Source organism: Zootermopsis nevadensis, unplaced genomic scaffold, assembly GCF_977971745.1.
Source record: "Zootermopsis nevadensis isolate Lab colony 2312 unplaced genomic scaffold, Znev_1.0 Znev_ptg000003l, whole genome shotgun sequence".
Lineage (NCBI taxonomy): Eukaryota > Metazoa > Arthropoda > Insecta > Blattodea > Termopsidae > Zootermopsis > Zootermopsis nevadensis.
The window spans coordinates 10,202,632-10,229,233 of record NW_028259135.1 but is presented as its reverse complement, the minus strand read 5'-3'; the positions used below and the strand labels follow the sequence as shown (position 1 = coordinate 10,229,233).

General features: G+C 36.7%; 3 protein-coding genes across 7 annotated transcripts; 2 read left to right on the top strand and 1 right to left on the bottom strand.

Annotated features, from left to right (window-relative positions):
• The first annotated feature begins 201 nt into the window (after positions 1 to 201).
• fidipidine (coiled-coil domain-containing protein 93) lies at positions 202 to 14,790 on the top strand. 2 transcript variants are annotated; one of them, XM_087342442.1, is made up of 15 exons: positions 202 to 481; positions 1,014 to 1,127; positions 1,568 to 1,662; positions 3,838 to 3,949; positions 5,124 to 5,279; positions 6,280 to 6,414; positions 7,216 to 7,284; positions 7,449 to 7,499; positions 8,560 to 8,655; positions 10,519 to 10,745; positions 11,379 to 11,492; positions 12,156 to 12,364; positions 13,016 to 13,136; positions 13,945 to 14,029; positions 14,261 to 14,790. In XM_087342442.1, exons 1-15 carry the CDS (start codon positions 392 to 394, stop codon positions 14,420 to 14,422), a joined length of 1,836 nt encoding a protein of 611 aa, XP_087198568.1. In that variant the 5' UTR covers positions 202 to 391; the 3' UTR covers positions 14,423 to 14,790. The 2 variants fall into 2 exon arrangements, with proteins under 2 accessions (XP_087198568.1, XP_087198569.1); XM_087342443.1 differs by lacking the exon at positions 7,449 to 7,499.
• A 630-nt stretch (positions 14,791 to 15,420) lies between these two features.
• On the bottom strand, positions 15,421 to 17,691 carry Rpn6 (regulatory particle non-ATPase 6). The gene has a single exon (XM_022077299.2). The coding sequence runs from the start codon at positions 17,621 to 17,623 to the stop codon at positions 16,358 to 16,360; it is 1,266 nt and encodes a 421-aa protein (XP_021932991.1). The 5' UTR covers positions 17,624 to 17,691; the 3' UTR covers positions 15,421 to 16,357.
• A 296-nt stretch (positions 17,692 to 17,987) lies between these two features.
• Positions 17,988 to 25,638, top strand: LOC110836267 (transformer-2 protein homolog beta). Of its 4 annotated transcripts, XM_022077302.2 has the most exons (8): positions 17,988 to 18,158; positions 18,461 to 18,612; positions 19,007 to 19,226; positions 19,307 to 19,435; positions 19,749 to 19,924; positions 22,570 to 22,617; positions 23,516 to 23,625; positions 24,509 to 25,638. In XM_022077302.2, exons 1-8 carry the CDS (start codon positions 18,144 to 18,146, stop codon positions 24,535 to 24,537), a joined length of 879 nt encoding a protein of 292 aa, XP_021932994.1. In that variant the 5' UTR covers positions 17,988 to 18,143; the 3' UTR covers positions 24,538 to 25,638. The 4 variants fall into 4 exon arrangements, with proteins under 4 accessions (XP_021932994.1, XP_021932996.1, XP_021932997.1 ...); XM_022077304.2 differs by lacking the exon at positions 22,570 to 22,617 and having other exon boundaries at positions 17,989 to 18,158; XM_022077305.2 differs by lacking the exon at positions 22,570 to 22,617 and having other exon boundaries at positions 17,990 to 18,158; positions 23,860 to 25,638.
• The last annotated feature ends 964 nt before the right edge of the window (positions 25,639 to 26,602 follow it).

Genomic DNA, 26,602 nt, shown 5'->3' with positions numbered 1-26,602 from the left:
AAAAACAAATAAAGAATCCTATTTGGTATTAGGGCATTCCATGTTGTAATTCTGCTGCATATTTCATACGACATGAATATGTTGAATAGTGGTTAACATATTTACCGACTGAGCAGCTCACCTCTGTTGTATTATAGTACACCAATGATAGGTTGCACTACAGCACGCTTGTATGTTTGCAAAAGCATTGCTCGTCAAATTTGTATGTTTCTTTTACTTATTTGTTGGGAAATTTCGGTCTGTAATTGACAGGCGATACAAATGTATGTTGTTGTGCATGAGATTTTTTCATATTGCAAGGACATAATATTGATATTGGAGAATGTAAATTCGTGTGAAATATCATGTAGCCGTTTTTTCTAATCTTAGCTTATCCACAGACAGAAAGAAAATGTCAGTAGTAGGGAATGCAATTTACCCACATCCTAGAAGCACTTCGAAATTATCAACACGAATAGATGCAGATGGGAAAGAAGTTGAGGTAATTTGAGAATAGGAGCTAAGTTGAACAGCAGCAAATGAAATAAAACCTTTCTGTAATAATACTATTATTTCTCTGGTACTTGTGTATCGTAAATTTGCTTAACAATTGTTATAACTTCACGAAATTAATGGGTTAGGTTCAGCCCCGTGTTTTCTTATTTTATTGCTTTAAGATAATGTTTACTAATAGCATTCTTATTAACTTCATAAAGCTCAAACTCATCTAAATGATATTTAAAAATTCTGTTCCTACCACAAACAAAACAATGTGATTATGTTTTTTAGGGAAATAATTCCAGCTTGCTTTTAGTCATCTTCCTGAAATGAGTGCATTTGCAGGTTTACATTGTATTAAAAGCTTACAGATAATACACAGCACACTATGAAGATGACAGGAGGCACAGTTGTTTGTGTTCTAGACACATTATTCATTTACCTTACTTTTATTTAGAGGTGAAAACCCATTTGAAGTGTGTGGTCATGATTTTGCAGGCTGGTTATATAGTAAAACTGTATTGTCGCCTTGACAGGTTGAAGTGCGAGAAGATGAAGAACAGAAAATCAAATTACAAGAAATTGTGGACCTGCTTGTGGCTGCAGGTTATTTCAGAGCTCGTATCAAGGGCCTTTCATCATTTGACAAGGTAATTTTCAGTTGGAGGCGAGCCTCGCTAACATTTGGATCTGGAACAGACCTCTGTTAAAAGTAGTTTTGGTTTAATATTGGTGCAAATGACTATTAATGGAAACAAAGTGAAAAGCCTGTTACAGTTCTGAATATATAGTATTTTCGAATCCTCCCATTTTCCTTTTCCTTTCTTGCATTTCTTGTTGGTTCTTATCTAATTTGTTGGAGATACAGATGTTACTTATGAGGCGAATGAAAAACAGGGATATTACTCTGCATCTTATAAATCAATTTTCCTTGCATTTTGTAAAGTATATAGCACATAAAGAATCTTTTAATATCATAGGTCTTAATTATATATTTTCTTAAGTGGATGTGTTTACCCATAGTGTGGTTAGTGTGTCATAATAACTTGAGAAGTTTATAATAAGTGTCCCTGTGTAATTTTCTGTGCAGGTAGTTGGAGGAATGACATGGTGCATTGAGACTTGCAATTTTGATGTCGACGTGGACCTTCTCTTCCAGGAAAATCTCACAATTGGACAGAAAATGTATGTAATCCTCTTGCTTTTCTTTTATTATGAATGTTGCAGGTTTTTTGGGTATTCTCGGGTAAACGTGTATACAGTTTTCAAAGTTTAACATAATGTCAGGCTGATTCAAAAACATTTTTAGATGTAATTTTTATGTGATATGGGTTCTATTAATTCTGTATTGTCTTTCTCCTTACCTACTGGCAGGTTGACTCCACGACCTTGTTCCGTTTACCATGTTAACCTGCTAATTGCATATTGAGTGTCCGTATATATTTAAGGGTGTTACCTTATAGTCTTAACTATGCATCTCTCCACCTTCTGTCTTTTAAATATTCAATATTCCTATGGGGAACTTGATGAAATAATAAGTTCAGTTATGGCAAGAAAGGACTCATAAATGCCAAAGATAACTGCGTAATAAAAGATATAAACTTTACAGAAGAACAAAGTGGTGAAAAGTTTAATTACTTATATGAGACTGGGGTAGGGTGTAAATAGTGTATAGTGGATCCCTCTTAACAAGTCTTTCAGTTTATAAAACCAATGGAATAAACATTACAGTATATTTTTTATACTGAATAAGTGGCTAAAAACAGGGGGGGGGGGGGGGGAGGCTTTGAAATACATACTAGCAAAAATCAAATAGCCTGTTATGAAATGTTATTCTTTCTTCAAGAACATATCTAATGTAATTTCTTTTATTTTTCTTTCAAACAAATTTGAAGTTAAATTTTCCAGTTCCCTATGAGCCTTGGCCTCTTGGAGAACCCTCCTCCATTCATCTCTTTCTTGTGGTTTCATCCACCAAGCCATAATTTTTAAGGTTTTAATATCGTTTAGTACTCAGTCTAGCCATCTTAATTTGGGTCATCCCCTTTTCCTATTGTCTTCAAGCTGGTTGAAGGTTAATTTCTTGACTGACTCGCACCAAAGAAGTGATAGTATTTTTTCCAAACAATGCATTGCTTCACTACATTTAAGAATTGATTTACATGCTTGTCCTTCCCCTTTGTCATCGTCACTATCAGTTTCTGTATTCATGTCTTCAGTACAAGATGCTTCCATCATCAGGGCAATTATCTTTTCAGATCTACCCATATTTGTATATAAAAGCACAGTTATTTTATCTTGCATCCACGACAGTTTTCACCTTTGAAAGCATATGTTTTGTCGGGGAGTAGGTTGAAAAACAACCGACATTCATCCACATTAAATATGTCCGTAGGATTGTATTCATTCAGAAGTGATGGTAGAACTCATGTCTTCCAGGCTCCTACAATGTCTTCATAAACACTTTTCTGATGCTCATTCATCCCTGAAGCTATGCCTAGCACATTTTCTGAATAGATCGAGCCATCCAATTGAAGAAGTGAATTCAATGTTTAAGTTTTTGGCTGTTCCTTTAGCCTTCTGACCTGGCACCTAACCTTGAATTGGTGGTACAAGCCACTCTAGAAACACTGAACCGATCATGTCATATTTAGAAGTTTTTAATTTCTCCCTCGTGGCTGAGAAGTTGCACATTGCTGAAGTATGTTTTTCTTTTTCGACGATGGTATATTAAGTTCCGCAACCTTTATGCGCGTCAGACGTTCAGGCTCCACCATCTCTGAAATGGAAAAAAAACTCTTTACGTTGATCTTTTTAACCACATGTACAGCAGCATATAACATGTCCGTTGACATTTACGCAACTTCATACTAGTGTTCACTGTACGTAACCTTCATATAACGACCACGTTACCAGCCACAGATGATATCAACTTCGCCAATAGATTCTGATAAATTGAATGAAGGTTGTCAGAAAGTTCGCGCCAATTCTGCCGAACCTATACCGCTCACTGAGCGCTATTCAGTGCTGATAAGTGCTTGTGATATGATGGCTATTTACGTGCGTCTGCTTTTTATCTCGTTTGTCTGTGTGATCCGAAATAAACTAATTAAATGGGTAAAATATTCAATACATGTCTTTAAAATTATTCTTTCTAAGCGGCATATCGTTTTATGCAGGAAACATTTTAAAGAGGCTAAAAATACACCATTCTTCTTGACACTTTTGGCGGGAAACCATTTTAAGCGGGGGGAAAATGTGTTTATAACAATCGGCATAAAACCAAATAAACATTTCTTTTTTAAAGTGCTGTAATAGTAAATGTGCAGTTTTTATTTCATAGTTTTTCACTTTTTACAGTGCACTTACGGAAAAAATAGTAGCTGTGTTACCTGAAATGAAGTGCCCCCACCGCATTGAGCCACATCAAATACAGGGTCTTGATTTCATTCATATATTTCCAGTTATACAAGTAAGTGTATACAGTTACAAAATTAAGTCTCTAGGTTGAGAATTAGAGGCTTGTGTTGAACAGCTGTTAGCATACTCATTAGCACATTTCCTTGTATTCAGATGACAGTCATGTGTGATTGTGTAAGGTCTCTAGTTGGTTTGCTGCCAGGTAATTAACCACTGGTACCTATTAGATAGGAGGTTGTGTGAACCCGAGAGCCAATCTGAATGCAGCAGTTAACAGAGAAGTTCCTAAATCCCTGTCATTTGTAGTTGTAGTCTTTGTAGGATTTGAGGTTTTCATGGTAGTGAGTCTGAAGGTGGTTGTTGTACCGCGTAGTCTGGTAGACGTTTATTGACGTTTAAGAGATCCCTGCTGTCTCCATCATCAGGCTGACGAGTGTAGTAAGGACCTCTGAAACGTTTATAAACTTCTACCAGACTACATAACGCAACAAACCCAGAAGACAGTCATCTTCAATTGTATTCTTGTTTACACACGAGATTTAAATTGTGAAATTTTAAGTTGTCACAGTGGTGAAGTTGTCATTGTTGTTAAAGGTTGCGTTACTGTGTGGACTTGTATGTAGATATCAGCAATTTGGAGAAACAGACTGTCTTCATCTTCAGTAGGTTCCTCCAAAACAATTTCTGCCCATGAGTCCACACAGCATTACAATGCAGATCAACATCTATATCTTCACTACCATCAGAACCTCAAATCTGAACTTGTCTGGCAGAGGGGCTCATTCGAACATTGAAAGGTGAAGTATGTTTGTGCATGTGTCCATTTAATGTGTGGTGTAAGCACTCGATAGCCGATGGACCTGCTACAGAGACATGGGACTATTGTTAAGAAACAATGTGTTCTCTGTATGATCTGAAGCTTTCACGGCGACTAAGTACTATGAATTCTTCTCGGGCTACCAGCCGTGTCAGGTGGCCGAATGGAGACTACAGTACTTTGAGGACAAGGGCGAAAATGGTTCTTGAAACGATGTTTTCCCCATTCACCTACCTTACATGGGTAGTAGCCTGGAGAAGAATTCATTTTACTGTGTCCCCTGTATCGTATTCAAAATCTTCATCAGACTGTTAATTCCTGTCATTGCATCATTACCTCGTAATGAAAAAATTGCAACATTTTCTTGAGTAGTATTGAACAAACTATGTTTTGGCATTTATGTTCTCAGTGGCTTGTAAAAAGATCAATGGAGACCAGAGAAGAGATGGGGCAGTTCGTTCAGTCGTTTGCCATTACCCAGTTTCATAAATTGTGTCCACTGCCTGAAGAGCAAAGAGTTTTGACACAGCAAGAAAATATTCTGAGAAACATACGTACCATTAAGGTAAATCTTGATAACATTATGTGATGTACCAGTTCCTGTTACTACACATTGCTGGGTATGGGGCACATTCCCATTTGGGTAGCATTTACAGTTGTGATAATTAAAAACATGTACTTATATGATACTGGACAGCAGATGCAGTATTACCATATGGAACTACTGGGTCTACAATTTATGAGGCTGCGGTAGTGCTTGCATTGCGTGGTCGGCCGGCACTCTGTTGATGTGGGCGGGAGTTGTGCGCGTTCTTCCAGTGGGTGACCGGCAAATCAGTTTCAGTGCTGCTAGTAACAGCAAACTATGAATATTTCTCGTCACTAATACATGTTATTACATTAATTGCTCTTACCTTAAATCACTAAAGTTGTTCAAAGTGTCACATCTCGTTAACACGTTTCGAAATACTCGACAAAGCTCTTATTGGGAAATTGCCGAAATCAGTTGTCGAATATTTTCTTTAAGTGCTTCTGCAGTGTGCGGAAAAATTGTGAACGTTATGTAAATTTAATACTTAGACCCCTTTTCCAAGAAATGACCGATGAATAAAATATTTACGGTTTCTTCATGAAAGACAATGCTACAGCTCACACAGCTGATCGGTCGATGTTAGCATTAAGAGAAGTGTTTGGTGGACAAGTTATCGATCAGTGGCCTCTGCGTTCCCCAGACTTAAACTTGTGTGATTTTTACCTGTGGGGCATGCTGAAGAACAAAGTTTATGTAAAACATCCGCACAGTCCAAGCACTACCGCAGCCTCATAAATTGTAGACCCGGTACAATCTTATTGTCACTACTTAACTCAGTAATTAACATGTAGATGGTTGTCTTCTGGGTTTTATCACCATCAAGTCTTTTAGAAGTTTACAAGTGTTTCAGAGGTCATTGCTGCCTCCATCATCAGGGTGATTGACTGCTGTGAGAGCTCAAATCCTAATTAACATTTAAGTTGAATGACTATAGTCACATGCAGAACCATTCACTCCAAACGCTGCCTTTCAGGAGGTTTATCGACCACATCGTCATTTTCGCCGGAAGGATTGTCCACCTGTAGAAGAAGAGTCACGTGTTCAGAGTACTCTGCTAGAATATGGGTGCAACATTTCAACAGTCGCTATTCCTGCTGCACCAGAATCTGTGAGTTGCGCATTACTTCGTGGTTCGAGAACTGGAACAAAATATTCTGTATAGTTTTATGTTGTTCATTTTGTGAAATCTGATTGTGGGATGTATTTTCTTTTGTTTTTCTCTTGTGTTATATTTCATATGAAATAGGAGCTTGTGTTGTATGTTGAGTATAGTGGACTTACATACACACAATTCGTTATCTATTTCATTTTGAACTTTTTAAACTGAATTATCAAATTTTCATTATATTCAGTAACTTATTCGTTGTTTGTGTCCAGTTCATAACTGGTCGCCCTCGGTGGTCTAGTGGTAGCGTGCTTGACACTGGATCCAAGGTTTGCGGGTTCAAACCCGGCCGAGTTTGGTGGATTTTTAAGGGTGACGAAAATCCATAGCACGACTTCCATCGGAGGGGAAGTAAAGCAGGCAGTTCCATGTCAGATTTACGCCCCTATGCTTTACGTAGGAGAGATGGGTCTAAGAAGAAGAAGAAGAAGAAGTTCAAAACTAGGAGAAAAACTCTACCATCCATTAAGCTTTATGTGGTTTTGGTTGGTACATTCAACTTTTTCACTGCTGCAGCAACCACACGTCTAAGATCTGAAGTTCTGTTTCACTACTTTATATCAATGAAAATGTGCTTATTATGGGTTCCTAGATAAAATGGTTCTTGAGGGTGTGCAGTGGATTCATCTGGCGGAGAATAGGGACTGGATGTAGGCTCTTATAAACAGTAATGAACTTTCCATCAGGCTTCATAAAATGCAAGGAATTTCTTGAATATGAGAGATATTTTGTGTGTGATTTTAGGGAGGGACAAATGAGGAGAATAATCAACAGATGTCAGCAGATGTACAGGAGACTCAAAGGCTGGAGGAGGTAACCAATTAAGAAGTGAAATTTGTGAATGTTGTGGTGTTCATGAACATAGCTTGTTTTTAATTCTCTAATATGTTTTGATTTTGTTTTTGCTGCTTTTAGAAATGTGTTGATTAGATTTATGTTTCAGTAACAGTAATCACTGTTTCGTGCATGTTTCACAGCAACGAATAGAGACCCTGATGAAGAACATGGCACATGTTGGAGAACAGGAGGTATAATATTCCCGAGTTTTCCTTTATAGTTATTATTCTTTACGAAGTACTGCCTGGGAAATCAAATTGATGAGAATGAGGCATGTGGCTTGTGGTGATGAATGTATAAAAAATTTGAATCGCCTTCAACCTCAGACTTTATCATATGGTAATAGGAGATTTAAATGCCCTCATCACATAGCTGTCGGCTGAGTAAGGGGGTCCCTCATGTCATACGTTGCTGTCTTCTACTCAGTATGTTGTTAAAAGCCGCTTTGGACGTCTTTTGCGTGATTGATTTGTTTGACTTTTCTGTGTAGTATATGCCTGTCACTTTGTTTTGCGGTTTCCGTTAAGTAATTGTTGACATTGCACTCTTGTCTACATTAAATTACTGTACAGAATTTTAGACTTTAGCATGCTTTGCTTACTTTTGTGATTCATTTATACATTTCTCCCAACTGCCAATCAAATAAATACTGACAAATTGATGACCTACAATAATATATTCAAATTTTCACGTTCTTTAACTTTCTCACACTTTCTGAATATAGACCATCCTTATGAAAGCACAAGCTGCATGAATGCATGAAATAAAAGCACAAATTTTGTATCCATTACATGATGTTCATAGCGTATTTCTAAGTTGTCAGTAATTTTAAACAGAATTTTGATTATACTTTGGTAGCTCAGCCTGTATAGTGACTGGCTACAGACTGGAAGACCGGGGTTCGATGTAGCGTATACATTTTCATTTTATGCTACAAGATGGAGATGGGTATATCTAGTGCCAGGGTTAAGAATCTGTGGAGCTATTCCTCCATGTCTACAAGGTGTAGTGCTTAATTAAGCATGAGCAGGAACTTTTATCTTCTTACACATGTATTTAGACAAGGTTAAGGATATGACTGTTCCGGTTGGTGAAGTCTTCATGTAAATTACCTTCTGATATAGGACCACCACCTTCCTAATCCTTACATACCAGGTATGCAAGGATCAGGATTGCTTGTGTGGAACTTATATATAATATATGTATAAAAGTAAACTGATCAGTTTCTCATGGTGGATGTGCTCTTCTCAGGGTCGTCTGACTGCAGGTGTTGTTGGTAATATAGTCAACTTACAAGCACAAGAAATTGCACGAGCTGCTGAGCGGTATGCGGAATTGCAATCTGAGGTAGGCTTTAGTATTAACTTGGCTCTGTGTAAATAGTGTGTTACAAATTGTATCTGCTTCTTTGAACTATTAGGGGACTAGAAGTACAGTTTTTCTTTTTGGTAAAAGGTAAAGATAATGGATCCGTGTTGAAACATGCATAGGACTAACAAAAAAGACAGATTAACTTGTCAGAAAAACGCTTCCAAAATCAGAGTAAAGACACATTATAAAGTGACAGTTTTTATTATACATTCTATTTCCATGCGTAGCTCAGTCAGTATAGTGACTGGATTCAGACTGGACGACCGGGGTTTGATCCCCGATGGGCAGAGGATATTTCCTCTAACCTCTGCATCCAGACCGGTTCTGGAGCCCACCCAGTCCCCTATGTAATGGGTAAAGTGCAGTCGGGTCATAATGCTGATCACTCAACCCATCTTGAGCCAAGGTCAAGAATGAGTAGGAGGTATACCGCCTCTTCCACCAAGTGCAAACATGGCATATAATGGGACAGCTTTTCCAGAGTACACAAATTAAGATACAATGGGAATTTCGTGTTCATCTGCCTCTTGTCGACATCTTTGAAACAACTACTCAGTGGGTTTTGATGACGTTTGGGGGGTGGGATGGGATATGCTAAAAATTATAAGATATTCAATTTTGGTTTCTGACAATCGTATAATCCCTACTTAATGGGGGGGGGGGGGGGGGTGTTTACTTGAAATCTAAGATGGCAAGGTAGACATTTCCCAGGCCGATATTTTAACGACATACGCAGAGCAGAGATGAGATGAGATGAGAAGTATATATAGCGGGAGTTTACAAAATGTTATATCTGGAAGGATAATACGATGATGTGTCTCAAGAAAATAAGATATCAACTGAATCAATGTGGCTCAGAACAAATGACAGTGGGAGGCTCTTGTCAAAATAGTAATGGACATTTGTTTAAAGTTTCACGACTATACGCCCGCCTAGCAGCTTCATGTAGATAGTTGTACAAACTAGGATTATTGTAATGTAATGTATAACATGCTGGTAATATGTAACATGTCTATATTGTGTCAAGAGTAGTATCTTGTGTTATAGGTCGTGTACGTCTGACGTCTTATATGTCCATCATTTGTTTCTCGTCTAATGTATAACATGTCGACACTACTGAGCAGTATATCTGCTGTGTGTTATAGAAAGTGTACGTCTGACGTCTTATACGTCCATCATTTGTTTCTTGTCTAAAGTATAACATGTTGACACTATTGAATAGTATATCTTTTGTGTGTTATAGGTCGTGTACGTCTGACGTCTTAAACATCCGATATTTGTTTCTTGTCTAATGTATAACATGTCGACACTATTGAATAGTTTATCTGTTCTGTGTTATAGGTCGTGTACGTCTGACGTCTTATACGTCCGTCATTTATTTCTTGTCTTTTGTATAACATGTCGACACTATTGAGTAGTATATCTGTTGTGTGTTATAGGTTGTGTACGTCTGACGTTTTATATGTCCGTAATTTGTTAATTGTCTCTAATATATAATATGTCTATACTGTATATTGAATAGGGTGTATATTTTTGTGTTACGTGTTTGTTATGTTATTTATCGGTAGTTTGTTGTATGCCATTAATGTCGTGAATGTCTGTGACTTCTTGTAAGTCCGTTTTTTTTTTTGTGTGTGTGTGGTGGTAACATGTAATGTTTTGGTGATGTGGTTGTAATTCGTTGTGTGTAGTTCGTATGGTATTTGTTTGTAATGTTTTATAGTAATTGTTGTGTAATATGCATTTTAATTTTGTTTGTTATGTTTGATTTGTTACATGTTTATAGTTTGTAAAATAGTGTTTGTGCATTGTATGTTAGTATTTGGTATTACTTAACAGGAAAAGTTTGCGGCTTCTGCCTCTAGTCAAACAAGAGCCCTAGTAACCATAGAGAAGCAGAAGGCAGTTCTCGGAGTTAAAGAGTTGAAGCTGATGAAAGAGAAAACACGTTTGGAGACGGCAGTTGAAGAGGAATCCTTGTTGTTGCAGCAGGCACAGGAGGCTCATGAAAAAGTGGATAAGGCACTTAAATACATGGAGTCATTGGAGACTGAGGAAAATAAAGGGTGTGTGACGACCAGATATAATTTTTTACATATGGCAGTGAATGATATTTATTGGGAAATGGTGTTGACAATTTCTGAAATGATAGTTCATCACAAACACTGTAGATAAAGTTAATTGTTATGTTAGAATAATGTGGTTGTTAACTCTTCATTAGAGTTGTGAGTACATTTCAGGTTATTATTTTCAGTTTAACAGAAATAAATAATTATGCAACAATATCTAAGATTAGCTTACTGCAAACTGACCAAGCAGAGCATTTCAGAGTCTGTGGTATACTCTATCTTGTTTTTAATTTTATTTTATACCCGAATTGCTTAATTATAGAATTATCAATATGCCATAAGATATTTATAAAATTTACGCATTTGTACTTCAGTTACTGATTTTACACAGATATTCACAAAACCAGAACATTGTGATAATGTATGTATCTACATCATGTAAAATGCTGTTACATGCTGAATTGTCTTTCTCATTCAGCTTATTTATTAAACCAAGTGAATCCTTTTTACTGGAAAACCAGTTAAAGTTTTCTGTTATCAGACTTTTTTAATTTAACTTGCATACTAATTTTATCAACTTAAAGCCATCGGTTTTAAACAGAAGTATGAATTTGTATTTCTTTTACTTAGGATATTGCAGAAATTACAGTCGCTTGTAATACTGAATGAGAGCCTAAAGCAACAGGCTATTGAGTTCAGAGAGCAATGTAAATTGGAACTCAGAAACCTGCAGAAAATGGTCAAGTAAGTAACCGCTGTTGTAGCGTATATTATTGTTCATCATATGAAAGTATCTCCTATGAATGTATTACTACCATCAGTCTGTTAGCAGTATGAGACACTTGTAGAATGTTGCAAGAATTTCTTTTAATAAAGATTTTGCTGCTCTCAAAATTTAAAAAGAAGTTTGCTAGTTCCTGGCAGCATTGTTCAATGAGTTTATTCAGCATGAGCATATCATAATCTCTGTATTAAGTTCAACGTTTTTCTAGTTTCTAGCTCAAGTTGTGTCTAGTAAATTACAAACAAGTAAGAGCTACCATAAAATTGCTAAATTAGTACATATTTTATGAAGTATCTTCACAAGTGCCGTGTTTATCAGATTAAATTTGATGTCATATAAAAGCTTTTTGGTCGTGTGTTCAGAAAATACATTGCATCAGACAGTCTTGGTCACTCATGTGGCAGTTTCCAAATCCTCATTGCTTCATTCTCCTATAAGTTGATTTCTTTTCAGCGTGTTATTCCATTTAAATGTTTGTATTTTACTGTAAAGTTTTGCAAACTGATAAAAATATTTCCACATAGTTTTCTTTGAATAGTCACCAGTATAATTTTAGTTATGTATTTTAATATAGTAGTGTATAGTCCCATCTAAATACTTGTTGTTTCTGGGAACTACTGTAGAGATGCAGAGGAAAGTGCCACCCCAGATAATGACAGTGATCAGGTGACATTGCAGTTTGAAGAGGAGCGAGAACGTGTTCAAAAACTCCGTCTTCTCTTGGCTAAACGTACCCGATCCATTGCCGCACTGCAGAGACAGTTGGATGAGGTGCCGGGACGTGCCGAACTGGCACAGTATCAACGCCGATTTTTAGAACTTTATAATCAGGGTAGGTGCTAACTTACACGTAACCCTTGATAATAATTATCATAGTGTTAACCTTCTTCAGCTATGCATCACAGTATATGTACAGTCCAGTTGGCCGTACGTCACTGTGGCATACTTCAAACCATCGACCCCAGAGTTGAAGTCTGGCTGGCAGTCCCGTAATCCAGGGTTTTAAGTCAACCATTCTTTATGATGAAAGTTAATCTCACTTGTGAATTAGACATTATTCTGATGTAATTGTGTTACCATCCATGTAAACTGTTAATATTACAATCCTGATATTGCTTTCAGTATGTTCCTCTCAAACTCTGTACAGATTCACTTAACACTTTGCATGGGACCATTCAGCGTGTTTTGTAGACATATGGGGGAGTGGAGGTCTAGGTTCATGCTTTCTTAAGTGTGACACTTGATGGGTATGAGTGGTTAGCGTCATGACCTGGCTGCTTTACCTCTGAGGAAAGAATGCGGTATCCATTCGATCTGGGTGGGCACCAACACCAGCCTAGACAAAGGGACAAATCTTGCCCTGACAAAATCATTTGTCCAGCCCATACCCTAGAAATTATATTGACTGAGATATGTTTGCTAAGTTATTTAACACGTTACTTATAACAGTTTTCTCCTTTATTCTGTCATTTTTATTTTACAGTGGCAGCCAAACACAAGGAGACAAAACAGTTTTATACTTTGTATAACACATTAGACGATAAGAAGTTATATTTAAGCAAAGAATTAACTTTGCTGAACTCCATCTTGGACAACTACACAGAGTAAGTGTTGCTGCGTTATTGCCTTGGTAATAAGCTTCACGTCCTACAATGATTCTTATAATTTTACGTTCTCAGGTAGCCAAAATGTTACATGGCATATAATGCAAAGCTTGGTTTTCTTTTATCAGTCCTGTTTTCAGTTGGTATGTAGGTCATTTAACAATGGCTGGATGATTATTAAGAGTAAAATTAAAAGCCCTGGCCTGCTTCAAAAACTGAGGAGAACCATGAAAGAAAGGTCAAAAAGTGCTGCAGAGGAGATTTTAACTAAATTGTTATTCAGTTTTTTCTTATTGGTCACTAAAACTTTTATTAAACATCTAACCTTTCCGTAATTTGTATACCGTTCTTAAGTCGTGATTACTCCAATGAAAGCATTGGGGAAAAGCATGGAAGTCCATGTTCTTTTTTGGAATTTCTGATATGCAACGGGTGAAACATATTTATTTGTATATCTGACACAGCGAACATCAGAAACATTTGCTTTGTCTTCATGTCTTTGTAAAGTTTTTTATCTTTTCTAGGAACATGGTTTCAGTTGCAGCTTTGTACCGCCATGTTTGTTCACAACTCTCAATTTAAAATCAAGCAGTTCATATTGTCAGTTTATTTGGAACCAAACAATGTAAAAATACTTGCATATTTATGTTATGGTACTGATGTGGATAGCAAGACTTCTCAGTCATCATCCATTAAATTTTAAAAGTTTTAACAAATAAAAGCTAGAACTCATATTGTACATGTTTCATGCCTATATGTATAGCTCTACAGTAATTTGTTCAGAATTATGGTATTGTTTGTTTTGAAGGGCCATGTCTTCAACAAGTGGTAAAGAGCAGTTTATGAAGCAGTTTGACGCCATTGTTGAGGGCATCAAGCAAAACAAAGTAAAGGTAAGTATAAGGCTAAAATTATCTGTGGATACCAATACCAGTGGATTACAATCCTCAAAATAAGTATGTTACACGTGTTATGAAATATCCGCTTGCAATATGCTATTATTTAACTTGTAAGAAGCTTCCTCTGTTAATAAATTATCCACTGTTCCATTTAATGCCATATTAAAATAATTTTATTCTACTTGTAATCATGGCTTAAAGCATTGTTGCAATGGCTTCTTAAAGGTGGAATGTAGACGCAGTGAGGAACGTCAGCGTCGGGACAAGTTAAGTCAGCAGCTGTTAGGTCTGGTAGAGCAGCAGCGTCGGTACGTAGCTGCCGTGAGGCAGCTAACCATCGAGTGCCGTCATAATGAAGCACTACTAGCCCAGCTTCGAGGAACATAATTTCTACCAGTACATTGTCATAAATACTGCTCCAATAATGGAAATATACTCTCTAAAGAACAAAAATGCCATTCTCAATACACAGGTAATTTTTTTTTAAGTGTAATAGGTTTGTAAGAATTTTGGTTGGAAGTACAAATGTAGATTGTGATTTTCTGCGTTGTGCAATGTATTATTTCGGCCAACGTTTCAGAGGAACATACTGCCTCCGTCACAGCCAAAAAGATTATGAATAGTTCAGCAGCTTATGTAAGGTCGACTGTATGTGTATGCATATTTTGTATTTGTGCAGAAAATGGGGTATAATCTGCAATGTTGTTATTACTACAAATATATTTGCATAATAAATGTATTTTACATTAAAATCACTGATAGCAGTACCATTTGTATAGGCTGTCAACTATTGCTATGAGGCGTCTTGAATTTCTGTAACTTGGTAAAAGTTTTTTGATGTTCCGAGAATCTCCCACATCCCAAGCACACTTTCAGATCTACAGCTTTAATTTTAAAGGCATTAAATATTTAATATGTCTGCTACCACTAAATATTGCAGGTTAATGTATTCCCAGCCTCACAAATGCTCAGATAGTGCCTAAAATAGGTCATGACTGTGTCCATATCCATGGCGGTTTCTCCGTTCAAAATAATTTTGCCATGTTTTACTTTTTTAAACAATGTAGGTGAAAGCCTACTTTGATTTCTATTATTCATTAAATATGATAACTGTACACCAGAATTTTAAAATCATCCAGCCACTCTTTTCCAAATAGATTGAAAACAGCAGCTATAGAAAGTTTTAAAATAAGTGAACAGTTCAGTAAAAGTTTTAATGGTTTTTACACAATGGATGCTTGAGCACTACAAAATTTTACTGCTGTAACATTTAATGATACATTTTTCTTAAAGTTAATCCCTAGATGACTTAATCCTACAAAGTTCCATTTAAATCCAGTCTCTCCTGACTTTCATTGATCTGTATGAAAAAGGAAAAAGACCAATCCAACAGATACATTTTTTTTATTTAAGATCATTTTAATCCAACAGTACAAAGTAAAATTATTTATAACCCTGTTTATTATCAGGATCTAAGGAAAACATTTCTACATTTGACATACTGGTTGAACAGATTATTTAATTTAAGAAATTAGATCTTTAGGTACAATAAGTGTATAACTTAAGAAATTAATTTGTTTGCAAACAAAAATGTGGTTATATTACTAAAAATTTAGTAGCTATGGAGGTATTTTGTTACAGATATCTGAAGCATTACCATACATAATTATGAATATCTGGCCAAGAGTTTAGGAAGTACAGATTCACAGAATTAATACAGAACTTTATATGAACAGTAAAATATTTAATCAAACCACAGGGTAACATACAAAATACATGAAGAAAAGCTTATTCAAAAGTAATGATTTTAAATTACAGGTCTTTCAGAACTGGAAAACAAAAAATTAACAGCAGAATCAGTTAAAAAAAATTAATATTACTCCTTCTTGGGTGTAAATTAGGTCTTTAAAAGAATACACTGCATAGAAACAAATGAAAAATTATTCATATATGTTGGTAGACATGCATCATGCATGTCTACCAACATGTATTAGAATTTGCACTGGAACCTGCAAATAGTTAACCCCCTCCTAATTTAGGATTACTCAGACCATATCACTGACAAATACCTGTTAGAAAATAAATATACAATCTGGTCCAGCCACAACACAGAGTATTAATATGAATCACTCTGGACAGCATTAGGGGGGAAAAATTGTTAAATCGCATAGCAACTACATGTTCAATAATTTAAATATTTCTGCATTAAATACTTTAGATGCAAAGAAATTATTATTATTACACTGCAGCTGTCACATGCATATGTATGGAAATAACTGGACGTTGCAGAATTTTTAATGTTCATGGTGGAAGCATTGTAGATTATGAAAGTTTTTTTGCTTTCTGATAAAGTGTGTCTACAACTTTTCCCATGCTATGGATTGTCTCAAGTGCTGTCTCGTATGTCTTGTCAACAGGTTTTTCCTCAAATACAATCAGAACACCTTCACCTTGATCCAGAATTCCATGGAACTTCTTATCCAAAATCATCTGTGATAACTTCTTCTCAACTTGCTGAGTAGGTAACTTTATGGACTGAGAGATGTAGTCAACCTGAACTCGTGAATATGGTTCAATTATTCTACAGAGATTCTGCTCCAGCATGTTGTCATAAAGGGTACCAAGATGTGCACGTACAATGACATCATCCTCTAACTCAACTTTGTAGTTCTTCAGTGCTTGCTGAAAATCTGCTAGGGACCTCTTGTGACTTGCTTGGGCTACAGACTTCATCGCTTCTATTTCGTTCCCTGCATACTTCAAAGCCAATTTTCCACTGATAATCTGCTGGACATCTTCGGGATTATTCAGCATTATTTTGGACAAGAGCATGTACTTCAGTGCTGTTAATGCCTTCAGACATTCAACACTGTCATACCCCTCAAATGCCTCATAAAAGTATGAATATGCTGTCTTAAAATCCTTTTCATCTGCTGCATGTAGAATTCCAGACTGAAGATCTAATGCTGCTTGTAGTTTTGGGGGGCAATAAATTGCATTCGCTGTTGTACGTGCAGAAGTAAGGGCTGCTCTTGCCTTTGGGAGATTACTCAAAGCATGATATGTTTTGCTTTCTAAAAGTTGTACTTCAACTAACAGATTTTTGTCATCTAATTTTTTTAGTTCCTTGAGCAGTGTTGAACCAAGTGCCAGAGCTTCTGAAAACATCCCAGTGTCGAAATACAGGGCAATCAGACGAGCCTCAAGTGACTGGCGCAAGAAAGTTCTTCTTTCTTCTTTTGCCCATTCTATACATTCCTTACATAACTGTACCTCTATACCAATCCCTGCCTCAAGGTCCAGGAAAAAGTCAACTAGAGATCTCACCAGTTTTGCTGCTTTTGCTTTACTTATAAGAGAGAGGAAGGGTCTTGTGGCCTTGATGAGATCAGCCAATTCTTTGGCTTTACCCTCCTTTTTATATAACTCACCGAGTTGGAGAATACCTTGTTCCTTAAGTCGAATATTATCTTCATCGTCCTCCGCAATTTCTTGTTCTTGTACAATTTTATTCAAAAGATGAATTCCTTCTTCCCTATCTGTTGTCGACACTGCCCGAGCCCTTTCAAACAACACAGCACCAGCCATCTTTTCTAGAAATTTAGATTCGCTCCGTCATCAATTGACTCACTTGTACGTCACAGAATAAGAAAGTAATTCTTCTCCACAGATTATCTAAATACAATGGTTGGCTAACATGATGCCATCATGCCAGTTGGCGCTCTTCTTGTACCTGTGTCACATATCATCACATTATATGTTAAATGATTTTTAAATAAATATTTGTAAGAAATAGAAGGGTAAAATTAATTTTTGGAGTCAAAAGTTTATTAAATAAACTGGACAAATTTTATATTTCATCTTCCATGGTTCCCTTATTACTATTGGTTGAATTCCTTGTTCCAACCAATGCAGATTATCTACAGTGGGTATATTACCCAATAGGAACAGACATAGGTGGTGAGTTCTACTTCCGGTACAGGATTGTCGAGGCATCCAAGCTTTGTCCTGCTAAATCGCCGTGTGGGAAGACGCCATTTTAAGCGAAGTAAAGTGAGTTATATGTACGGAGTAAAAGGCTTCGGTTTTTTGTTCTACCTTTCGAGGCATGAGTGACAGGGAGGTCTGTATATTCAACAAAGTGATATAATCCAGCGTTTTAAAATTTTGATTTAATTTAGTATTTAGTCTTAACCATGTATTAAATGTGTAGGTTTATGCTCGGAAGAAGCCACGCTATGATGGCGATCAATAAGAAAACGTTTTAAATTTTATCGATAACTGGGTTATTGATATTGCTTTTTAATGGGTTTTCATATTTGTCGCGCGTAGCATGTAAGGAAATGCCAATGTGATTTATCCAAAGAGCGATTCAAGGTCATGCAGTATCCATAATAATTTTGTACGTCACTATTGTCTGTGTAGCATAGCCCAAGTCATAGTGGTTCTAATCACAGCCCTCCGGCCAATGATAAGACGCCCTCTCCTGCAAAGTCGAGGGAACACAGCCGAAGCCGATCTCATTCAGATAGTCAACACAAGTCTCATCACAAAGGCAGATCATATTCACGCTCCAGGTAATAGATTGAAGTGTTTTAAGTATAATGTATTTGTTGGACCATGTGGTGGGTATGATTATTGCAAATGCCTTTCGTTTTCTTGGGATTTGAGATGAGTGTAGTTGTGTTCATCATAGGAAAAACCTGTTTTTTTCATATTTCTGCTCATTATTTCTTTTACTATGAATAGCTCCTTAGTAGGGTTTCTGTGAGATGTGTGCACTGAAAAACAAAGTTTTGCTTAAAGTTATTCACTATCTCTACTTTTTCCATCGTCTTTCCGAAACGTCGTGGTTTCTTCTTTTACGATGGAAAAAGTCCAGATTACGAATAATTTTCTGTGTAATCCACCATCATCAGAACCCTTTAGAATTGAATAACAATTTTGGTAATCCAAATTTTCATACTTCAGGAGTCATTCTCGTACAAGAAGAATGTCTTACCGTGGCCGCTACAGGTCGCGGAGCCGTTCACGGTCACCAAAGCGTTACAAGTCCCGTTACTCCCATTCACGCTCCCGTTCCTACAGCCCTCGTGGGAAGTATTATGGATACAGTGATAGGCGGAAGGAATTCTATCGCAGTCACTCACGCAGCCCAATGTCTTCTAGACGCAGACATGTGGGGAGCAGGGTAAGTCTTTAATAAGTTTGAAAATTATGAGCTTTGTTTTAAGTGTTGATAGCAAATGTAATTGTTTGTATTCATTTCAGGATAATCCTCAGCCAAGCCGTTGCCTAGGAATATTTGGACTGAGTATTTACACTACAGAACAGCAGTTACATCATATCATGTCCAAATATGGCCCCGTTGAGAGAGTCCAGGTTGTTATTGATGCCAAGGTTAGTAGATCGTCTAATCCATTTGTATATCAGTGCACACAACACAGAGTTAGCCTGTTTTAACTCCAGTATTATATTTGTATCATGGTAGAAGAAAATTCTATAAGGGTTATATCATACCATTATTATATGTATGAAATTTTTGAATCGCATATGTAATCAAGATGTTACTTGCAATACATACAACATTTTATATATAGGAGTAAGTAAAACATGGCGTGGAAGAAAATTATATAATTTTATGAGAGCAAACTATTACTACAGAGTTGTAATTGTTCCTGTTACTATTGCCATCATATCGCATTATTTCCAGACTGGTCGGTCTAGGGGATTCTCTTTTGTGTACTTTGAGAGCTCGGAGGATGCAAAAGTAGCGAAGGAGCAATGTACAGGCATGGAGATAGATGGTCGAAGAATTCGTGTGGATTTCTCTATTACTCAGCGAGCTCATACACCCACCCCTGGTATCTACATGGGGAAACCCACATAGTAAGTAAATATTGTGATGTTCTGGACCATGAATTTTTGCAGCATGAAGCAGACCACTTGTCTTGTGCCAAGCCGTGGCCCAAAGAAGTTTGCGTTTGTGCCACCAATATGCATCCGTGATGTGGTGCTTCAGCACAGTGACATAACAGTCGCATTTGAATATCTAGGTTGAACGCTGCAAGGGTGATTGGAAGACCCCCCACCTCTTCCTGAATATTTAGTTAAATCTATTGTGCTGAGATGAAAGATTGGTTACTGAACCTTTGCCCTAGTCTTGAAGAAATGTTTGTCAGATCTACAAAATTTGTGCACCAGTTTCAATAATACAAATACCTTTTGCTTTCTTTCTTTTGAGAAATATGCATGTATCTCCTTATTCTAGATGGCACTTGGTCGAGACACGATGCTGTCGAAGGATTTTAAATTCACAAATGCCTTTTTAAAACTTTTCAGTCTTCTGTTCTTTTTATACAAAACCTGTTGAAGAGCAATTTAGTTCATGATGTGTAATATCATTTGGTGTTTTTATTTATTGCCAATCAAAAATGGGTAGACTGAACATGGGTAGGTACCCGGTTTTAATTTTGAGCAGGAAGTGTAAGGGTTTTTTTAAATATATATCAGGTTTTCAAGTAATTTTGAAGCTGACTGTCTTTTGGGATGTTACACTGTGTACTGATAGCCATGAGCATCTGTGAAATATTGGTAAATTTATACCGGACTACGCAGCACGTCATCCCAAAAGACAGTCAGCTTCAAGGTTTTCTTTCTCTCCCTTCATTAAAAAATTGACAGTGGAACCATGGTTCTGGAGAATCTGACGTAAATACGTCTTTGTATTTAAATAATCATCATCGGACTCATTTAGCTTCAATGCCATCCATCTTGTTATCTCTACTTAGTATGACACAACACATGAACGCAGCAGTAGCGTGAAGTGTGATGCGCCTTTATCCCTTACCTCAGACTTCGTTCAATTGTAAGAGAACACGATGTCCACAGGCAATGACAAATTTAATCAAAACTAAAATGGAGAGAGTGGAGGGCAGTATGACAGATTTCTTAATAATTCTTATATAAGATAAGTAATTGCAATATTCTAAAACGTTTTTAACAGTACAATACAGTGAAACGTCGATGCATCGTTTTTGGCGGGGGTGGGAAATAAAAACGATGAATACGGGAAAACGATAGTTGCGGGAAAGCATTAAAAATTTAAAAAAAATGAATGTTTCTCTTTCAAAGTTACTTCTTTTTACCAAAAAAGTCTTTAATGGACAACTGGTTTGTCGAAACTTTACGTTTTAGGCCAAACAGAGCCCTTTCCACGTTCAAAATGTTTTCCTCGTCACATTCACTAATATGCGCATAAAAGAACGACTTCACTTTTGCCAATGCAGCATGTGCTTCGGCAAAACCCGGCACAGCTTCGGGCTCGCATTCATCGTCTTCCTCTTCCTCACCACTCCCACCCCCTTCGCGGACAATAACAGGAAGAATGGAAATACTATTACTGCCGAACTCAACGAAACGTAGCTGTGCCACTGAACCACTGGAAACGAGATGAACCAGAAGAATGAAAAGTGTCGCCCGCCTTTCCTTTGTACTTATGATAAAAGCATTTGTGAAGAAATTCACACTGCACATGCCATCTGGCATCGCTGGAACGAAATATGAGTGCACCCTAATTAAACTCATAAAATTTCTGACAATAAGCACCGCGGACCCCTCATTCCAAAAGAATCTGTGCTGGTTGGGCGACGTAACAGGTTACTGCTACTGTGTATTCCAAAAACATTGTTCATCTTTAGGTATAAATTTATCTCAAAACCCAGCATTTTAAATTCTAAAAACATCGCGTGAATTTTGTTATAATTTCTCAGAAGCGATCATTGCGGGAAAATTTTGGGTCAGGACTAAGATTTTTGAACGATAGAAGCGGGAAAATGTAACATTATTTTATATGGGATGTATCGGGACCGAACAAAACGGACGATGCATCCGGGAAAATGATAGTTCGGGGAACGATGGATAGAGGTTTCACTGTATAATCTACTCTAAGACGCACTTCTTCTACTAGCGATTCACAGCTCAGCTCTTTCCGCAATAACGAAAGCGGATTGTTGACGGCAGTAATAAAACACAACAATGCCGAGTAAACAGATGACATAACAATTAGTTTCTTAGGTAACAATGCATGCAGGAGTTCATATGAAAGCTGACCATTGTCGGTCCATATTTACACATGGTTGATATGGATCCTACAGATTTTCCTAACGCTGTTTTGCCGAATGCCCCTTTTGTATAGACGTATTTACGTCAAAAAAAACATCCCAAGTGCTGGGTCATTGCCTTGAACCTGTTGTTCATTTTTCATGATACTTGGATGAGCATGCTTTAGAAAGCAAAGTCTTCATTTTATTGTAGAATGCAATAGAAGCTGGCACCCTGTAAAAGTGGGTATCATTCCATTTCATAGCGATAGTTTAAAACTTTGAGGTCTAGTTTCATGATATAGGTGAAAGAATGTTAAGGAACGTAGCATTTCTTCCCAGAAATGTTACACAAAACGTGTAATAGTGGAGGAACAGAAGGGAAGATTTGTAGGTTTTTTTAAATGGTTCTGATGTTTATTACTGTTTCAGTTTGAGAGAAGGCAGAGGCCAGTGGGGTGGGAGACAGATGGGTGAAATGTGAGTGTTAATCTTCGATCATAATGTGTATGGAGGTTGTCACTGTTAAGGAAAATGCTTCTTTACATGTTAGAAAGTGGGCAGTTAGTTTTTCAGTAGAATGCAAAATACATTTTATTAATGTGGTCTAAAATTTGGCTCTAAGGAGGTTCTTGACTGGATGACGTGTCTGTCGTAATTGCTTAAAAGTGCAGTCCCCATATTTTAGAATAAATAAAGGCTTGTAATTGTAAGCTCAGTTCCTTCTCACACTTATAATTTGTATAAAGTTTACTGTAAATAAGCCCATAAAAAGTTTGAATTTTTTTGTACTGGATAGAAATTGGATTTAAATGAGGTGTACATCAATAATCTTTAAAGCTGTGTTTGAATTATTAAAAACTAGTGCATTTCTTTTGTAATTCCAAAGGCAGAAAACAATGTTTTTGGTATCTTTCAGAGCTAAAAACTGTTCTCTTTTGTGGTTTAAGCTTGGAGGGCAGTTTCTGTTATTTATGAAATTGTGTGTACGTCCATGAGAATAGCATCTTCATTTCAGGAAACATGTTTATGTGTTGGTTCTGATAATAGTTAGAAATACTCTTAGTTGTGTTGTGGTGCAGTAAGATGAACGGATGCTGGAATTGTAGTCACTATAGTGACTAAGCAGTGAGCTGGATGACCAAGGTTCAATTCCTTGCAGGATTTTTTCTTCCCCATCACAGCTTCACGGCCAGCTGGGGGGGAGAGGTGGTCCCCACCTCCTATCCTATAGATTCTCCCATCCTTAAATATTCTTTGTATCCTGATTGTTCAGACACTGGAAATCAAAAGATATAATTATGAAATTGAATACAGTTACAATTACTTTGTTTTTCTGTCTTTGTATTTGCTGTAATTTGAACACTTGTGTTCACAGTGACTATTATGGTGGAGGTTACAGAGGTGGTGGTTACCGTGGTCGTTCGCCTTCTCCTTATTATCGTAGGCGACGTTACGAGCGCTCGCGGTCTCGCTCGTACTCTCCTCGTAAGTATAACTCTCGACCAGAAAGAATTTCCTTAAAGCCATATTTATCTTAATACAAACATTTTTATCTGCATATTTTGAACAAAAACCTTGGTTTCCACATCAAGATCTAATTCTGCTTTATTGGGAAGAAGATCTCCAAGAATCTGTTGGTGAAAATAATCATGTGTTTATTTTTTAAAGTGTGTGTGTGTGTCATCATCAGATTGTATATGTACCCTGTCCTTATTACAGGTCGATATTAAACTTCTAGCACCAGATTGGGGGCTTCGTTTTCACTTGATGTGGACTAACTTCCATTGCATAATCGTGTTGTGTCCCCCTAAAAGATGGCTGACAGATAAACAGTAGTGACTGACAGTTTACCGCTATGCTGAATGGAATGATTTTTGCATTGATATAATGTAGTGGACAGCCAGTCATCAGTATGATTGTATGATTGATTGATTGATTGATTGTTAATGACTTAAACAAGAATATTGAACATTGTGTATTCCTCTGAGAGTTATGAGTTCTACTTATTTTAAGGAATATGGTAGTACTGATTTGGCACATTCTGAATAGTAGCTTAGGACAAAATTTAATAATTTAGTAATAAGTGATTCGCAGAATGTGAGTAATTCTCTTTGGTTTGCAGTGTTTTCTCACGTTGCATTTTGTTTATTTTATACTTCATGTAATGGCAGCAAATATTAACCTGTTTGTGTTCTTAGCAACCTAAGATTGGTTACTGTTTTTATGTTTCGCTGCATTTTTTATCATCCAGTCACGATTAAAATGGATTTCTTCTAGACAGTAGATCTAATATTGTACCACTAGAACAAATTAAATTCATTTAGTATTAGCACATTCTAATATGTCTTGTTTGTTTCATTTTTGTAAGGTTATGATGAAGAAAGAGGTATTGGATGAAGTTTGAAGTAAAAGAAACAAAAATATGTAGCAAGTTATCTCTGGGGAAGAAACCGAACATGGAACATCCACGTTCAAGTCTTCTTGAAGCTCACATGAGAAAGAATATGATCTGAAACTATAGAAAACTCGAATAAAGAAATCTCATCCGAGGCAAATTCAGTCACAAGAAGTCGCTGGGGTTGGTTAGTCGGAAGAATTACGTTACCATTTTCAAGTTAGTCAAGATGCTAAAAGCGAAGCAACAAGCTTGGAAATAGTGGGAGTAGAAAAGTTTAGAAGTGGATTAAGGAAGAAAACAAAGTGTAAGTTACTGGGGTGGTTACCTGGTTAGATTGGGGAGGGCCTCAAATTTCCTCTTCCCATATGTCATAATGTCTGTGCCTCATAGCTGTTTGGTGGCTTCAGTGGTCTTGAATGTAAAGACTTGGTAAGCAAAAAGTGCAGTACTGTATGTGTGTCGATATACTGTTGGCAGTAATGTCATGGTTCATGTAAAGTTCAGAATGTGTTTAACTTCCAGTCGAAGTAGAATTTCCACTGGTAGCAGCCGTGGGGTACCGATGCTAGGGTCCTGTTCCATTCATCGAACAAAAGAAATGCAAACTGTTTACACTAAACAGTTGAAAGCAAGACAGGTATAGAAATTGTGAATGGAATATGACTACATGAAATATTGTCATGGTTGAAATTTTTCAGTAGGAGAATTTTTAAAGTAATGCTTTATCAGTTTGGTTTTGGAAATATTAACAGCATTCACCTATCCAGTGGTGATCATATTCTTTATCACATTCAAGATACCAAGTTATATTAATGCCATTTTCTCTCCTGTACAGCTGGAAGGCTAACTTCAGCCTGATTCACATGAATAAATCTAGTGTTGTTTTCCCTTCCTGTTTGTTGCATTTTCAGCCCCTCTGTATATGTGCACAGTTAAATGTGGCATGTAAATCAGGCTGAAGATTGCTTCTGCAACAGTTGATAAACACATTCTTGTGAGTTGTAAGGATTTTAAGCAGGTAGGTCAACAATTACATTTCGTTACTTCTATACTTAAAGAAATTTGTGGCTGTTAAAGAGCAATATAATGGCTTTCAGAAATCTCATTATTTTATTCCCTTTGTAATGACCTTCCCTCCTACTTATCCGTCATGAATTCCCCTTTGTGTTAATGTCACAGGTTTTCAATTAAAAACTATTTTGTACATTTATGTCTGGTGCTTTGTCAAGCCAACCAAATATAGGTGTACATCTTAAAAGACATTTGGTCATCTGAATTGCATTTCCCTGATATTCAGCCATGTTCAGGGGCAGAGGTTAGTGTTCATTTGCAGATTTTGTCTGCATTAAATTTGTCAAACATTAACCTAGAAGACTCCTGTTGTGATGGGCATTTCATGTAATTGGTACAAAATCATGAATTTCCATATTTTCTGTTTGTGGCCTCAGTGGTTAATTAGTTACTGCTATCAAATGAAAGTTCAGAAAAAATTATGTGAAGTTTGTGTATTCAAAAATACATTATTTCAAATTCATACTTTTGTGTCAGAATGCATGTTACTACTATTTGCAGGAAATGTTCAGTGTTGGGATGATGGCTGTATAATGGCCATTGTATGAAAGTGATTGGATATGGCAATTATGAAGGAGGTGGTTACATGCGTACCTCAAAATTTGTGCATACTGTTTGAGTAACATGTTGATGCAAAATTTAATAATTGGATATAATACAATTTTGTGCAGAAATTGGCCTCTGATTGCATATGGCATGGGTGTAGAAATGAATGGTAAATTCAGTCTTGCAGATTTAGAATTTTTGTTTGGAATCTAGTATGCTTTTTTTCATTATAATTATATCAAATTCCATGCAAATTTTGACAAGTCTTCAGATGCTGAGTTTGCTGGCTGCCAAAAGGAATACTACAATGGGTATAAGGTAATGAAGATGTAATTGCATCCTTGTAAGATCGTGTAATTTATGACGTAATACGCAATTCCTGTATAAGTTTCAGTGCTTGGGGGGGGGAATTGCCACATTTTCCTGTTCCATTCAATCGGGGTAAAG